The sequence below is a fragment of the Mangifera indica genome, unplaced genomic scaffold, assembly GCF_011075055.1.
Source record: "Mangifera indica cultivar Alphonso unplaced genomic scaffold, CATAS_Mindica_2.1 Un_0071, whole genome shotgun sequence".
Taxonomy (NCBI): domain Eukaryota; kingdom Viridiplantae; phylum Streptophyta; class Magnoliopsida; order Sapindales; family Anacardiaceae; genus Mangifera; species Mangifera indica.
In genome coordinates, this window is record NW_025401163.1 from 46,712 (window position 1) to 62,519 (window position 15,808).

The window sequence follows — 15,808 nt, forward strand, 5'->3', positions numbered from 1 at the left end:
AAATAATACGTTAGGTAAAATGAATAATAAATTATTCCAACCGAACTTAATAAATTTTTTAAAAATCTAAACTTTTTAATACCTTCTGTAACGTTGGAGTAATAGCTGGAGAGTCTGCAAGTGAAGCTATATCGAATACATTTTCTTTTGGGACTGGCTGCATTCAAATACACAAATTGACTAAATAGGATGATAAATTATTTCAATTGTAGTTATTAAATTTCTTGAAATTTTAATTACTTGCTTCTGGTCCTCGTGTCCAGGGATCTCAAGAACATCATCAGTGACCTCATCATTCTGGGAGACAATATCGATCACCTGTTTTCCTTTGCTTGGAGTGTTGAGATAGACCAAATGGAGATCCTATTGTAACAGGATAGAAAGGGTAAACGACTATTTAAAACCACGAAATATAACAATTAACAAATGAAATTTCTGACACTTCACCTCAACCTCCTCCCAAAGTGATATTGGAGCATCCGCATGTGGTGATCGATCGACATTACCAATATCCTATGACAACATTAACATTTAATATTAGTAAATCAAACTATTGAACAAAAAAACAACAAAGTATTCATTATACAATGTACGTACCTCTAATGTCGAAACAGACGTCACAATGGGATCCGCAATCGGTGTAGCCGCAGAAACGTCAGAACGCTGTCACAATATCGATAATAACAAGTTTAGAGAAAATCAAACCACATATGTGTAAATGAGATATAATATTGTATATCTATGTTATACTAACATGAATAATCACATAAGATGTCAACGGAGAAGACCTCATGTAAAGTGATTCATCGTCGCCGACATCCTGTATCAGAATTACAAATTAATATTAATTAATCGAAGAGTTATATTTAACGAGATTAATAGATGTATAATCAAAGAATTCAAATATAACATTTATTTCAAAAGGACGTTATAATTACCTGAACCATCGTAGAAGGTGCCATCGAGAAGACCTCATGCGATGATATATAATTGTCGATATCAAGAGTCAATATCAGATCTTCTCGGGATGGTCTCTCATCAAACAACTGACGCTGTAATAATTTTAATAGATTAAAATTTATTTCAAAAGTAACATTCTTAAAATACTCGAAGTAGTTAGCACTTACAATGACAATAGGTGGAGACGGGAATGTCAGAGCCCCTGTCGATAGTCTGTCACCATCGTCCTAAGAAGACTGTAATAGCATGTACAATTATTATAAGGTTTATATGATTGTGTATATAAATAGAAGAAATATCTTGCAAAGTATTAATTTTTTTACCTGTCCAACAGTATTTGTATGGTGATGAGATTGTCCGGCCTCTGTATGAGTCGTTGTATCCATAATACGACTCAGTCTATCCTTCATAAGAGTCATCTTATCCTCAATACGACTAAACATATCTTCTATCTTAGCCTCTAACCCAATAAGTCAAACTAAGATAACTTATCTCCTAACATCGAAGAAGATCGACCATCCGACACCCCTGTATCTCTCTCCACCGGAGATAAATCTAATGGAAAATCAACATCATCCTACAAAATATATATTTTCAGTATTCATTATTGTTATATCCAAAGTATATGTTAATGCTTAATAAATTAGTACTTACTGTATCTCCAGTGAAGATAGTTGAGATAAAATCTCATCCTGGAATATCCTTTGTGTGCCATCTCAACATCCGGGCGACTCCTACAATCGGTGACATATCTACCCATCGATATAACGAGTCTAGTGTCTCATATATCCAAAACTGTAATATCAAGATAAATCGGTTCTTGTATATATTTACAATCATATTAAACTAATTTTATTTTAAAAACAAAATTTTACTTTGAATTAATAAATACCATAATTACTTGAAACGCTAGTGGAAATCTTATGATGTCATACTACTTAAGCTGGTTTTCCTTTTTCTTTTTTAGGCTGGAATCTATAAAAATTCGAGAGATATTATCGCATATAGAGTGATATGTCATCTGCCACACTCGTACTCCCCACAGGTATGCATTAAACCCATCAAGATGATTAGCTAATTGTAATATCTTTTAGGGAATTGTTTTCCTCAAATCACTCCCTAACAACCTTATGTGAAGATAAAACAACAATGCTAACTTTACTGCATCAGTGTCATCTTCCCCCCACGGTCTCTGTTGGAAAATATGGCTCAGATCAACATATATAACTAATTTACACCCATGAAAATATGTCTGGAGGATCCGATCTGTGGCCTTCGATGGAATATAGAGGTCAATATCTACCATATGACTGAATCAAAGGCCTGTCATAATAGCAAACTCATACGCACTGAATCTGACATCCACATCATTAACTCGAAACCATAACTCCTCTCCCGAGGTCACCTTATTTACTGATCGAAGGATGAAGGAATGTATTAGAACTCCACTAAATTGACTATCCTTCAAGTCCAAAAAGTGTCCGAAACAGGTACATCAAAACATTAGTAGTTACCTCTTTGTTAATAATTTTTTGATCATGGCTCCTACATCTCTATATCCACGTGTAGTAACTTGAGCCTTGAAATGTTTTTTGAGAGGAAATCGCAGTTCATCTCTGCTTTCGTCCCCTTTTCTCTTTTGTACAGCTCCTTGTATGAAAATTAAATTACAATCATATTAAATTTATATAAATTTTAGGGAATAAATTATTTAATTCTATACATAGAGGCCTTATTCGAAAAAACAGATATCAAATTTGAATTCTACACGTCAAAAAACCTTAAGATGGATAAATTTCAATTTGATCCCATATGGAAAATATAAAAAGTCCTAAAATTTAATATAATCGCATTTTGCCCCCCTAATTCCAACCACATGAAACTCATGCTGGATAACTCTGGAAAACCATAATTTTCCCCCACCATGAGAATTCGTGCATCAACTATGCGAATTCGTGCGTCAACCGCACGAATTCAGGGGGTTGACCGTAATTATGCGAGTCCACAAAATTTTCCAATTTATATTATGGCCTACCACACGATGAAAACGCGTAATTTTACCCCTAACCACACGATTACATGTAGTCCACGATGTTCGAAAAGTGCAAAAAACAACCCCGTCTTCAACAATTCTCACCACACGAATTCGTGTGGTCACTGCGCCATTCGTGTGGCGATCGCCGAATTTGTGTGACCACATTTCACCCTCCAAACTTCGTTTTTTAAACTCCATTTCAACAACAATCAAATCTACACCTAATATAACACGAAAGCTCTAAGAATATTCATCCAAATCACAAAGAAATCAAGCATTTTCGTCAATCATACCAAATCAGAACCCTAACACTAAACTGGGTAATTTCACATCAAATCGCTCAAATCATCAACCAAAATGCATAGAGAGATGACAAAGGTTGTTTTACTAACTTTTTTGTCCATCTTTGTTGCCCGAAACATCACAAAAATCGTCAGAGAAAATCGATGTTGCCGAGTGCATGAAACGCGAATTCGAAAATTCTGTTTTCGTGTGTTTGGCCGAATGCGCATGGTTAATGTCTATTTCGTCTCTGAGGGGCATTTTCGTCTCTTTCTAATTTTGGGGCATTTTTGTTTAATAGTGAAATTCAGGGTAATTTCGTATTACCGCCTTAATTTTGGGGTAATTTAATTAATTTCCCTTATTATTGTTCATGGTCAAATCTCTCTCCTATTTGTTTTTTATTTTTTATTTTTAATTTTTGGGGGTTTGGTTGGTTAGAAATTGTCGGGATTGGAAAATTTTGCTTTTCTAGGAAAACAATTAAGGCAAGAAACCATTTTGAATACTTTCGTTGGATATTTTCTCCCCATAACTAGTAATAATTTGTATCTTTTAAATAAATATACCAATAAATAAATAAATCCACTAAATATTTGTGTGGGCATTATTAGTATGATAATGAAAGATAGCAAACTTAGCTATCAAAGAGATGAAATATTCAAACTAATCTGTTTACTACAATATCCTACTCATCTAGAATTACTATAAAGATTCAGAAGCGTTTCATCTTTTATTGTTCATTATTATCTTATATTTGATAAAATTGTGAACAACTTTAAGACTAGGGGTTGTTCAATATTGAATGACTTATGGAACAATATTCCTTTTTCACGATCAAACATTTCTTCTTTATGAATGATATATACTCGGTTAATGAAACTTCATATAGTTTATAATTTAACAAGGGAAAAAAAAGTAAATCGAAATCAAATTGATAACCTATTAATTGGTTTTTTATTCGATTCTACACATTTTGGTTTGATTTTTCTGGCGGCTCCTGTGAGATACCCGCATGCTAGATTTCATCCACTAAGAGAAATTAATATTAAGGCCAAAGGACTTATTCCCACCCAAAATTTTCAAGTTTCTACTCATTAACTTAAAAAAATCTAAACATCCATCTATCTGTTAATTTTGATTGTTAATATTAAGAGTAAAATTATTGTTTTTAAATTTTATTTAAAGAAAAAATAATTTATCCTTATTTTCTATCTTGGTTTTGAAAACTAATAATTTCTTTGTAACTTAATTTTAAAAAGTTACTTTTTCACTCCCCACCAATTAGAATTTTTAGGGTTTTCATATTTTAGAGATAACAATTACCCCTCAAAATTCAAAACACAACATTTACATTTCCAAAAATTCATTCTCTATTTCTAATGATCATTATTCTAGATGATTCGCTTCAAGGTATTATCACCTCCACCACTAATAAGCTCTCTCTCTTTTTCGTGATTTCTTGATACAAAAACCATCAAAAATTTAATTAAAAAGGTTGAATTTTTAGAACGAATCTATGCGACAAAATCACACATATTTGTGCGATAGAGTTGTGCATTGGTTGATGCATAGCTTAATTGAATGATATCGCACGGAACAAGGCCGAATCACATGCTAGATTTCATCCACTAATACAAATTAATATTAATAAATAAAAGATTACATAAATATTTTTTAATCCAATCAAATTGATTTATTTATGTATGGTCAAGCCGCCGTGAATTTTTTGCCGAGAACTTTCCTTTCCATAAGGTAAAGTGAGTGCCAGCTAATTGTTTCTTGCTTTAGTTGTTGAGACTTTTTCCAATTGGTCAAAGTCTTATGGCTTATATTATAATATTAATATGATATGTCATAATTGTGATTATAATGATCACGTGGATATATTAAGATTAAAAAATTGAAGGAGTGTGGTCCACTTCAAAACAATAATTTTTAAATAATAAATAATTACATAAGGCTATAAAAATATAGGGAAATTGGAAATTTTGTCATTTTTCAGGTATAAATATACAATTTTATCATATTTTTTAAATATTAAATATTTATATAATAAAAATAGTATAATATCTAACTATCCGTATCTTCAAATTAAAGTTTGTGAGATTTTCAAGCTAAGGTTAATAAAATCTCCAAGGTTAACGAGATCTTCAAGCCTTGATGATATCCAAATGTAAAAATAATTGCATTTATAATAATTACAATTGAAAGATAAAATAAGTTTTATGAAATTAGATTGATACTTTAATATACAAATTTTTTTAGTTTTTGTATTATAAAAAATTTCAATCCTCATTCAAAAATAGTGTTGAATCTGGATTGAGTTGGGTTAGTTAGAAAACCGGTTTAGTTTGATTTGATTTGATTTAATTTATAATTTTTAAAATAATAATATTTTTATATTTAATTAATATAAAAAATATTTTAAAATATTTTTATTATAAAAAATAAAAATGACCATAAATTACCTTAAAGATTTATTAGACATAAACTATATTTATGTATGGTAAAAATTGATAAATATAAATAATTATTGTGTTTAATTGAATATAATAAAAGAATACTAAATTATTATTTTATTTAAATGCCATTATTATAATTATTTTAAAATATTTTTAGTTATAATAATTAAGAACAGATTTATAATAAAATTAAGATTACCTTAATAATTTTTTAATATATCAGGTAGACATGATAATCAAATTATCTTCTATATTGTTTATTATATTACCATTACTAATAAAATATTATCAGAATTTTTTATTATCGGTAAACCAAATAAAATAATATTAATAATAAAAAATAGATTACTAAAAAATATTTGATTATTCCCAAGCAAATATCCCCTTAAATAAAATAAAAGTTTGAATATTTTTATTAAATCTAATGAAACATAATAATTATTTATAACTATTAATTTGTTGTTCGTTTTAATTCAAATTAATAGTTTGAATTCATAGCTTGATTTATTTAAATTTATGGCTCCAATCGATGATTTTGGCTATTATATCGGTGAAACAATGCAGCCTTATCAATGTGTCATGAATTCAAACCATTAATTAGTATTATGAATTCACACCAAATTAAATCAAATAATTTTTTATTTAGAACTGAACTAACATCACTTTTAATTTTAGTTTAATAAACTTGAGTTGAATTATTTTTTATTCTAATTAAATTAAAATTAAATTATTTTTTATTTAAATAAAACTCAAATAAAAAAAATATTTAAACTCGATCAGTTTTTTACCCACCCATATTAAATAATCCTCTCTCTCTCTCTCTCTCAGTGTGGGGACATCTTATCATGGTGGGATATTGCCATTTCTGTCTAGGATAAGGGAAGGTATTTTTATCAATTGAAGGAGTTTAAAATTTATTTACAACCCTTATAAGAGTGGCCTTCAAGATTTACCTTACCCATGATTTAATTAGTTTTCCAAGAACACTTACGGCTGATGTGATGTGGTGAACTCAAGTTGTTTATGGTCATCTGGGCGGCTAAGGTTTTTTCGTCAATCCTCATCTCTTCACTCCCTTTCATTGTTCTCATACTGTTTTCAAAAGCACCGTCGATTTTCTTGACGCTGACTTTTCCCTTCAATTCCATGCAACGTATCAATGTTATTATACAATCAACCGCCGTCTGCCCATCTCATCTTGTCTTTGAAAAGTAATCTTTTCTGTTCTTGTCTTTCTCTGTGTTTAATTTAATAATTACTCATCAAGTTTGAAGTTTAGAATTAGATTTGGTTACATGTATAACAGAAGCCTTCGGAGTTGACGATAAGAGCAAAACCCAAGTCTTTGTTTCCTGTTGTCTTCAAATTCTTTCTTCTTGCTTTTAACCACTTCACTCTCTTTGTGATAAAAGTGTCGTTTCTCTCTCTCATTCGCTTGTCATTTTGCTGTTTGCGTTGAGGAACGAAGCGGGGAGAGGAGATAAGTTTTGTTGCAGAAGAAAAATGAGGCTTGGTCTCTCAATGACCAAGGTTGTTTCTCTTTTTGTTTTGGGTTTTTTGGTTCTCAACTGCTGTGTCAACTTTGGATCTCACGCTCAGCGTTTGCCTGATGAAGAAGGTAAGTTCACCGCAATAAACTCAGTTCTTATTATCTGGGAAAACGTGAAGTTTGATTTTGATTTTGTCTCTGTTTGCTTGGTGATGCTTGTGAAAGTGTGTTTTTTCGTTTGGTTGCCTAGAATTAGGAGATAGAAGAATTTTGTATTCTCATATCTTCATTTTGTGTAAAAATTGGAAGTTTGATCTTGATTTTCTTTCGGAGTAACTGATTTTAGTTTCTGGGTATGTTTTTGTTCTGTCTCTTACATTTGCTGTGAGAATTCTTCTCTTCGGTTGGAGAGAATCTAAAGAAAGATATTAAAACGAAAGGTTGAAGCTTTGAATTTGTTTAATTATATTAGACCTAGAAATAATCTCTTTTTCTTTCAGTAATCTAATATGATCGATTGTTTGACGTTAAATCGTTTCTCTTAGTTTCCTGTGATTTGTTTGGTTGGCGAGAAAATATAAGCCATTAGAGAATTTTACTTTTCCCGGAAAACACAGTGTGAGAAAACAATTAGAATAATTTCTTGTACTTTGGTTTCTTAGTATGCTCTTTTTTTATTGATTTTGGTTTCCGGGTATCTTCTTCTATAATTGTTTCTGTTCTGTGTTTTGACGTTTGGTGTCAAAAATGTTCTGTTTGGTTGGCAAGAAACTAAAAGATGAAACCAAAAAAAAAAAAAAGAGTGGAAGCTTTGAGTTTCTTTTCTTTTAAATTCCACGTAGGAAAAACTCTCTTTCTCACTCAATAATTCATTTACCAGGAATATTATTGTTCATGGTCAAATCTCTCTCCTATTTGTTTTTTATTTTTATTTTTTAAATTTTTGGTGGTTTGGTTGATGACAAATTGTCGGGATTGGAAAAGTTTGCTTTTCTAGGAAAATAATTAATGCAAGAACCCATTTTGAATACTTTTGTTTAAATTTTCTCTCCATAACTAGTAATAATGTGTCTTTTAAATAAACATACCTATAAATAAATCCATTAATTATTTGTGTGGGCATTATTAGTATGATAATGAAGGATAGCAGACTTAGCTGTCAAAGAGATGAAATATTCAAACTTATCTTGCCTTCTTTCCCTTGTTGAATATTTTATTCTGTGTGGGTTCACAGTGAGAACCTTGGTAACAGTGTAGATCGGAGACATTAGTTTGATTCTTTGATATGGATTAATCATCCAAGAATTTTCACTTCCCACAATAAAAACAAAACCTATTCTCTGTCTTTCTTGCAAGTTGCAAGTGGGATTGTGATATGTTTCTTGCAAGTTGCAAGTCGTTTTGCATAAAAAATTTTGAAAAAAAATCTACTGAGCCAACCCGAGCCAGCTTAAGCTCGGCTCGAGCTCGATCGAATTGAGCAGAACCCGGCTCGTTTCGGGCTCGAATTGAGCAGAACCCGGCTCGTTTCGGGCTCGAGCCGAGCCGAGCTCGAGCTCAAGCTGGCTCGGCTCGAGTCCAGCCCTAGCTGAAATTAATGAAGCTTGATTGATACACACACATTCATTCTTGTTCATTGACATGTGAACACTTATGAAATTAATGTGTTGAAAGAGTACTCACCTTTTGACCATTTGCATTATCTTTGACATGGTGGAATATGAAACTGATTGCTTTAGCATTTCTGATTAGATTTAGTCTTGATTCAATTTTGTTCTAGTGCTCATGAATGAGTTTTTTCTCTGTGACAGTGAGTGCTCTCAAAGCAATACTCTCGAAACTGCAGCTCAAAAATAAAAGTGTATCCTCAACTTCCTGCAGTGACAGTGCATGGACTAACTACGATTCTTCAACTAAAAGCAATATCACCTGTGATTGTACTCAGAACAACAATACTGTTTGTCATGTCACTATTTTGTATGACCTTCTTCCCTTTAACAACTGTCTGTATATGCACAATTTACGTTATAGTGTTTACTTAGCTTGTCGTTAGAGTTAGTTCTGATTTTACTTAAAACAGAGACTGATATTATAATTTTAAAGTGAATTTTAGCAGCCCAGTTAGTAATTTGTAACATCCATTTTTTTGACAGCAGATATCGAGTTTTTTTGACTTATTTGTTATTAATTAGTAGTGTTGCGGCCTATCTTATGAATTCTAATGCTTTTGATTTTCACTGTCGAGTTCTGGGCTTGTTCTGCTTGCTACTCTCTACTTATATGTTTCCTTGTTATTTTTGTTGTGATAGCTATATGAAGCGTCAAAATTTAGCTGGAGTTTTTCCTGAAGAACTTGCTAATCTTACTTTTTTGAGAGAAATGTAAGTGGGTGTTCCTTTTTTCTGCATTAGGATATCTTTGTGCAATATCGGCACATTTTATCAAATGGTTCTCTAAAATTGAGGGCTAAGTGAAGTTGGTTTTGTCAAAACAGCGATCTTAGCCGCAACTATATTAATGGAACAATCCCTCCAAGACTGGCTCAGCTCCAAAATCTTACCATTCTGTAAGTTGCTCCAAACTTTTACCACTTTAAATGAGTTCCCTTCTGCATTTGTTTATCTGGTTTCCGAAATTCCTTACATTTTCTCACTGTGACTTTGAGTGCTTTTTCCAATTCCATTATTTATTTAGTTATTGATGATTTAGATAACTTGTTGGTAGGTTTATAACTTTATGTACATTGCAGGTCCCTTTTGGGAAATCGTATTGGCGGTTCACTTCCACAGGAAATTGGTGACTTTCCTTCACTTGAGGAGTTGTAAGTTATTCATCAGACTCCATGCTTAAATGAAGTAAGAGTTGCTTAAAACATCAATGTCAACTGTGTTTCAATTTTCAGGATCTTGGAGGCTAATGAATTTGAAGGACCTATTCCTGAAACCCTTGGAAATGTGAAGAACTTAAGGAGACTGTAAGACTTCTGTCCTTATCTTCCAATTTATTCCTTTTCTGAAGAATCAGGCAACTGCTGTTGGTGCTTCGGTTCAATTTTTAACCCACTGTGTACTTTTACAGTCTTCTTTCTTCAAACAATTTTACGGGACCAATACCAAAATCACTTGGCAGCCTGACAAACTTACAAGATTTGTAAGTAATTTAGTGTGACATAAACATATGAAATTTTAGTGTTTAGAATTTCCTGATGAAAAGGCTTGATGCACTTTTGCAGTCGGGTAGATGGAACCAATCTGACAGGAAGGATACCTGATTTCATCGGAAATTGGACTAATATGACCCGACTGTAAGTTTTTTACTTCATTAATTTTTCTTCTTTAAGAAAGCGAATTTCTATTGTTTAGAACTTAAAAGTTTTCTGAGTCAATTTAAATCTACTGCAGTGATATGCAGGGAAGCTCCTTGGAGGGACCTATTCCTTCCACTATATCACAGTTGACAAATTTAGAAGAACTGTAAGCACTTGGTCCCGTGTAACGGTGACTACAATATTCAGTTTAACAATAGAATTATTGATAATTTCTGATGCTCGTTTTCATTTTCAGGAGGATTTCTGATCTGAAAGGATCAGGTTCGCCTATCCCAGATTTGCAGAAAATGACAAATATGGATAGATTGTGAGTTGACATTGACTTAATTTACTGCAATACAACATTCAATTTGGCCATCTTTTATCGCATTAACTTACCAATGGGTCAACTCTATTTCTGTGACTTAGGGCACTGAGAAATTGCTCGCTTAATGGTACAATCCCACCATATCTTGGGAGTATGCCAAAGTTAAAACTTCTGTAAGTTGCTAATCTTTTCTGTGGTGATAGATCAATCAATATATGTGAAAAACTGCACCTTTTTATTTGGATAGGAAACAGTATATAAAAAAATGCTCTTTCAGTTGATAGATTTGTTCAAAGACACTTTACCTTATTTATAATTGTATGGTCCACCTTTTTATTATTGTAGAGACTTGAGCTCCAAAAAATTAATAAGTCAAGGTATAATAGTAATAAAGTCAAAATTATCTTGATAATATATTCATATTTAAGGTGAAATTTGTAATCAAATTATATTTCATATTACTTACCACATTATAAACCAAATAAAGTAATATTAGTAATAAACTATAGATTATCAGAATAATTTTTCAATATAGTGAGTCAAATGCCCTCTTAGTAGTAACTCGAATTAGACGAATTTTGTTTTGAAAAAATGTCTTTTTGTGTATTATTGTGTAACAAATCTTGTTATTCCTTGAAATTTGACAAATTGTGTTATTTCGTAATAAATCATGTCATTACATATGTTTTAACATAACTTTACTTATTACATAGTTTAAGTTAATTTAGGTATAGCAGGTCAATCCAAAAATATTTCTGTTCGGATTAAGATTATAAAATTTTGATACAATTTTATTTCGAATCGGATTAAGGTTTAGAGTCTTCGATCCAAAATCCGAATTAATACGACACGAATACTATCTGATGACAAGAACTGTCAAGTCTATAAAAAACTAGGGTTGTGCACGGTTCGATTTAGTGCGGTTTTTTTCAAACCAAACTAAGAAAAATGGTTTGAAAAATTTTCAAACCAAACCAAACCATTTTATGTTTCAAACCAAACTGAAAAAATACAATTTTGTCCAATTTGAATTACAGTTTGAATCATAGTTATTAGTGTCCCATGATATACAAAACATATCATATCCTATAATATGATAAGATACAGATAGAAAGTGATACGTATCATAAGGTATATCGAATTAGTACGATACAGTAAACGTATCACTTGATATAGTATGTATCTTATGATACAATATATATTTCTTATATTAATTAATACATTTTTTTAGAGAAAATAAATGCATAGGGGTGTATATGAAATATTTTAAAATGTTAAAGGTATTTATGATAGTTTTTAAATGATGATATGTCAATTATAATGTTTTATTAGTAATTTATTATTTTAATTTTTAAAAGGTGTATTATTCAATATAATACACGATATTGTAAATTGAATTTTTGGTATACTATAAGATACACAATTTGATTATTATAATTTAAAACTTTTAAAATTATATATATATATATATATATATATATATATATATATATATATATATATATATATATATATATATATAATATTTAATAAAATTAAGTGAATTGTAGTTTTCTAAAACATAATATACACATGTAAAATAAATATAAAATATATATACGATATACATGTACAGAAAATGACAAAATAAATATAAAAAAATAAGTTGTATACCTAATTGCTTATTGAAAAATTTTGTCAAACATAGTTTTATTTATATATATATGTATAGTTTACGATTTGAAAATTGTTCAAATCACAACCCAAATTAAAAAAACGGTTTGAAAATTCTAACCCAAACCAAATCATTTTATAAACCAAAATAAACTAAACTATAATTTTTAAATAGTTTGATTCAATTTTATGATTTAAACTAAATTATGTACCCTCCTCTAAAAAAAAAAAAGCTGCACCTATTTATTTGGATAGGAAACAATATTTAAGAAAATGCTCTCAGTTGATAGATTTGTTCGAAGACACTTTTAACTTATTCATAATTGCATGGTCCACTTTTTTATTATCGTAGAGACTTGAGCTCCAACCGGTTGACTGGTCAAATTCCTGAAACACTTCATAGTTCGAAAGCCCTAAAATTCATGTAAGTCAATTAGAATATTTAATGATTCCTTGTCTATAACCACTTCAACATGCAGTACTTTCGCTAATTTACCAGTGGTTTGCATACTTTTTTTTCTCATAGTTTCCTCGGCAACAACTCATTAACTGGAGCAGTTGACAGTTCGATACTAAATGATAACAAGAAGTGGTAAGTTTGCCATATTTATCTTGCTGACACAAGACTTGAGGTTGTCAATCATGATGGCTCATTCATTTTGAGAAATTTTTTTTATCGATTTTGCGGCATTGCAGGGATTTATCTTATAACAATTTTTCAAAGCCATTTACAGGTGGTTGTCAGCAGAGCCAAGTGTAAGAGACTTTTCTATATCAGTTACTCATATCATTTGTCCATGTCTGTGCAAGTCTTCTTATTTTTAGTTATTACTATTAATTCTGTATTATATCTTCTGTTATATCTAAATCTTTCCTCTATCACTTCACAGTAATGTAATCTCCAGTCTTCCGTCCTCCGTGGACAACTCGTAAGTTTTTTCTTTTTCTTTTGCTTTTGCTTTTTTATGTTATCAGTAAGGTTGTAACTTTCTTTCTTGTGTATATATATAAACTAAAACATCAATGATTAACTCAATAAATTTTCAAATCAGAGATTCCTGGTGCTTCGTGAAGGACCTTCCCTGCCCCGTAAAAGCCACACGTAAGTATATACTTGTCAGTTTTATTTTTTCACCCAATTGCAATACCCACCTGATTTATACTCACAGCAGAAGAATTTGTTCCTGCAGACTATTCCTTGTTTATTAATTGTGGAGGAGGTTCAGTGAATTATGGGGGCTATACCTATGAAGAGGACTTTAACAAAGAAGGTCAGTCAGTCTTTGCTTCAGTGGAAAAACGGTGGGCTTACAGCAGCACTGGTATTTTTACAGCCGATGAAAATCGTGGTTACTTGGAATCGAACCTGAGTGGTCTGAATCCGAGTGGTGAAGACATCTACAAAACTGCTCGCCTATCACCGCAATCACTCAGGTATTTCGGCCTGTGCATGCGACAAGGCAGTTACAATGTGAAACTCCACTTTGCTGAAATTATGATTACGAATGATCAGACATTCAGCAGTCTTGGAAAGAGAATATTTGATGTTTCTATCCAGGTAAAGGAAAAGCGAATACTTAATGTTTCATACTTTTTTAAAGATTTCTTCAACTTTTTAGAAGAAGAATGTTTATTTTTTGGTTAAGCTTGCAAAGTTCTAATGATCTCAATTTGGCACAGGGGGAGGTGGTTTTAAGTGACTTCAACATTATGGAGGAACCTGGAGCTGCCGGTGGAGGCATCACGAAAGAATTTAATGTCACTGTAAGTGGTAGCACTTTGGAGATCCACTTATACTGGACAGGGAAAGGAACTAATGCCCTTCCTGAGAGAGGTGTTTATGGGCCACTTATTTCCGGAATTACAGTGAAACCAAGTAATTGTTTCTCCTATATAAGGATTTTCCCTATTTTTTCCTGCCAACTTGTCCCTTAACTTCTTTATAATTTCTTCTTGTAGACTTCAAAGTTGATACTGGGGGTTTATCAGTTGGAGCCATTGTTGGCATTGTACTTGCTTCCTGTGTAGTTCTAATACTGGTGGTGTTGGTCATTCTATGGAGGCTGGGTTACTTGTGGGCCAAAGACCCTGAAGATACAGGTAATGTTTATAATTCAAAACTATGTTTGCAGTAGTTAAAATATCTTTGCTTCATTCTGACATTAATATGCCCACAAAAGCTTCTCTTTTTCACTGATTGTTGGCTAAAGTTTTAATTTCCTTTCTTGTTGCAGAACTCCGTGGTCTTGATCTTCAAACTGGTATTTTCACTCTAAGGCAAATTAAATCTGCTACCAATAATTTTGATCCTGCTAATAAGATTGGTGAAGGAGGATTTGGGCCTGTTTTCAAGGTAAAAATGGTTGTCATAACTTGCAGTTTTCAATGACAGTGGCAATTGCCAATGAATTACCATGTTTACATGGCTCTGACACTTCCAGGGTACATTGGCCGATGGTGCTGTGATTGCTGTGAAGCAGCTATCCTCCAAATCAAAGCAAGGAAATCGTGAATTTGTGACTGAGATAGGCATGATATCTGCTCTGCATCACCCAAATCTTGTGAAGCTTTACGGCTGTTGTATCGAAGGAAAAGAGTTGTTGCTAATATATGAGTACATGGAAAACAATAGTCTTGCTCGCGCACTTTTTGGTAATCAGATCATCAACATTACATATACTTCTTAATTAACTTCTATCAATTGTGGTTGAACTCTTTTATATTTTCTCCTTTTCTAGGTAAACCAGAACAACTGCTCAACCTGAACTGGGAAACAAGAATGAAGATATGCATAGGTATTGCTAGGGGATTAGTATATCTGCATGAGGAATCGAGGTTGAAAATTGTTCACAGAGACATAAAGGCTACCAATGTGTTGCTTGATAGGAATCTAAATGCGAAGATATCAGACTTTGGTCTAGCTAAGCTTGACGAAGAAGAGAACACCCATATTAGTACTCGTATAGCTGGAACAATGTAGGTCTTTTTTCCTTTTGAATGGAGTATCAATAAATTTTTTTCATCTGGCTTCAATATTTGTTTCTTGTCCAGAGGATACATGGCACCTGAATATGCAATGAGGGGCTATTTGACCGATAAAGCAGATGTTTACAGCTTCGGAGTTGTTGCTTTGGAGATTGTCAGCGGCAAGAGCAACACTAATTACAGGCCAAAGGAGGAGTTTGTTTACCTTCTCGATTGGGTAATTAACATTAACAACATTCATCACTCCATACAATTTAATGAAGTTACATTTGCAGTTCTTGCTTTGACATTTTTTCTATTCTTT

The 15,808-nt window shown here is 31.9% G+C and overlaps 1 protein-coding gene across 2 annotated transcripts in view; it reads left to right on the forward strand.

Moving 5' to 3' along the window:
* Positions 1-6,685: 6,685 nt before the first annotated feature.
* Positions 6,686-15,808, forward strand: part of LOC123207320 (probable LRR receptor-like serine/threonine-protein kinase At1g53430) — an 83,156-nt gene continuing 74,033 nt past the window's right edge. The window contains exons 1-23 of one of the 2 annotated variants that reach the window (XM_044624681.1): positions 6,686-7,360; positions 9,043-9,208; positions 9,541-9,612; positions 9,726-9,797; positions 9,981-10,052; positions 10,134-10,205; positions 10,310-10,381; positions 10,464-10,535; positions 10,633-10,704; positions 10,795-10,866; positions 10,968-11,039; positions 12,872-12,943; positions 13,046-13,111; positions 13,216-13,275; positions 13,410-13,448; positions 13,572-13,621; positions 13,710-14,077; positions 14,200-14,395; positions 14,479-14,619; positions 14,754-14,872; positions 14,961-15,171; positions 15,258-15,495; positions 15,571-15,721. In XM_044624681.1, coding sequence (XP_044480616.1) covers positions 7,246-7,360; positions 9,043-9,208; positions 9,541-9,612; positions 9,726-9,797; positions 9,981-10,052; positions 10,134-10,205; positions 10,310-10,381; positions 10,464-10,535; positions 10,633-10,704; positions 10,795-10,866; positions 10,968-11,039; positions 12,872-12,943; positions 13,046-13,111; positions 13,216-13,275; positions 13,410-13,448; positions 13,572-13,621; positions 13,710-14,077; positions 14,200-14,395; positions 14,479-14,619; positions 14,754-14,872; positions 14,961-15,171; positions 15,258-15,495; positions 15,571-15,721 — 2,640 coding nt within the window. In that variant the 5' untranslated portion in view covers positions 6,686-7,245. The remainder of the gene's footprint in view (positions 7,361-9,042; positions 9,209-9,540; positions 9,613-9,725; positions 9,798-9,980; positions 10,053-10,133; positions 10,206-10,309; positions 10,382-10,463; positions 10,536-10,632; positions 10,705-10,794; positions 10,867-10,967; positions 11,040-12,871; positions 12,944-13,045; positions 13,112-13,215; positions 13,276-13,409; positions 13,449-13,571; positions 13,622-13,709; positions 14,078-14,199; positions 14,396-14,478; positions 14,620-14,753; positions 14,873-14,960; positions 15,172-15,257; positions 15,496-15,570; positions 15,722-15,808) is intronic. The other variant, XM_044624683.1, reaches the window with a different exon arrangement.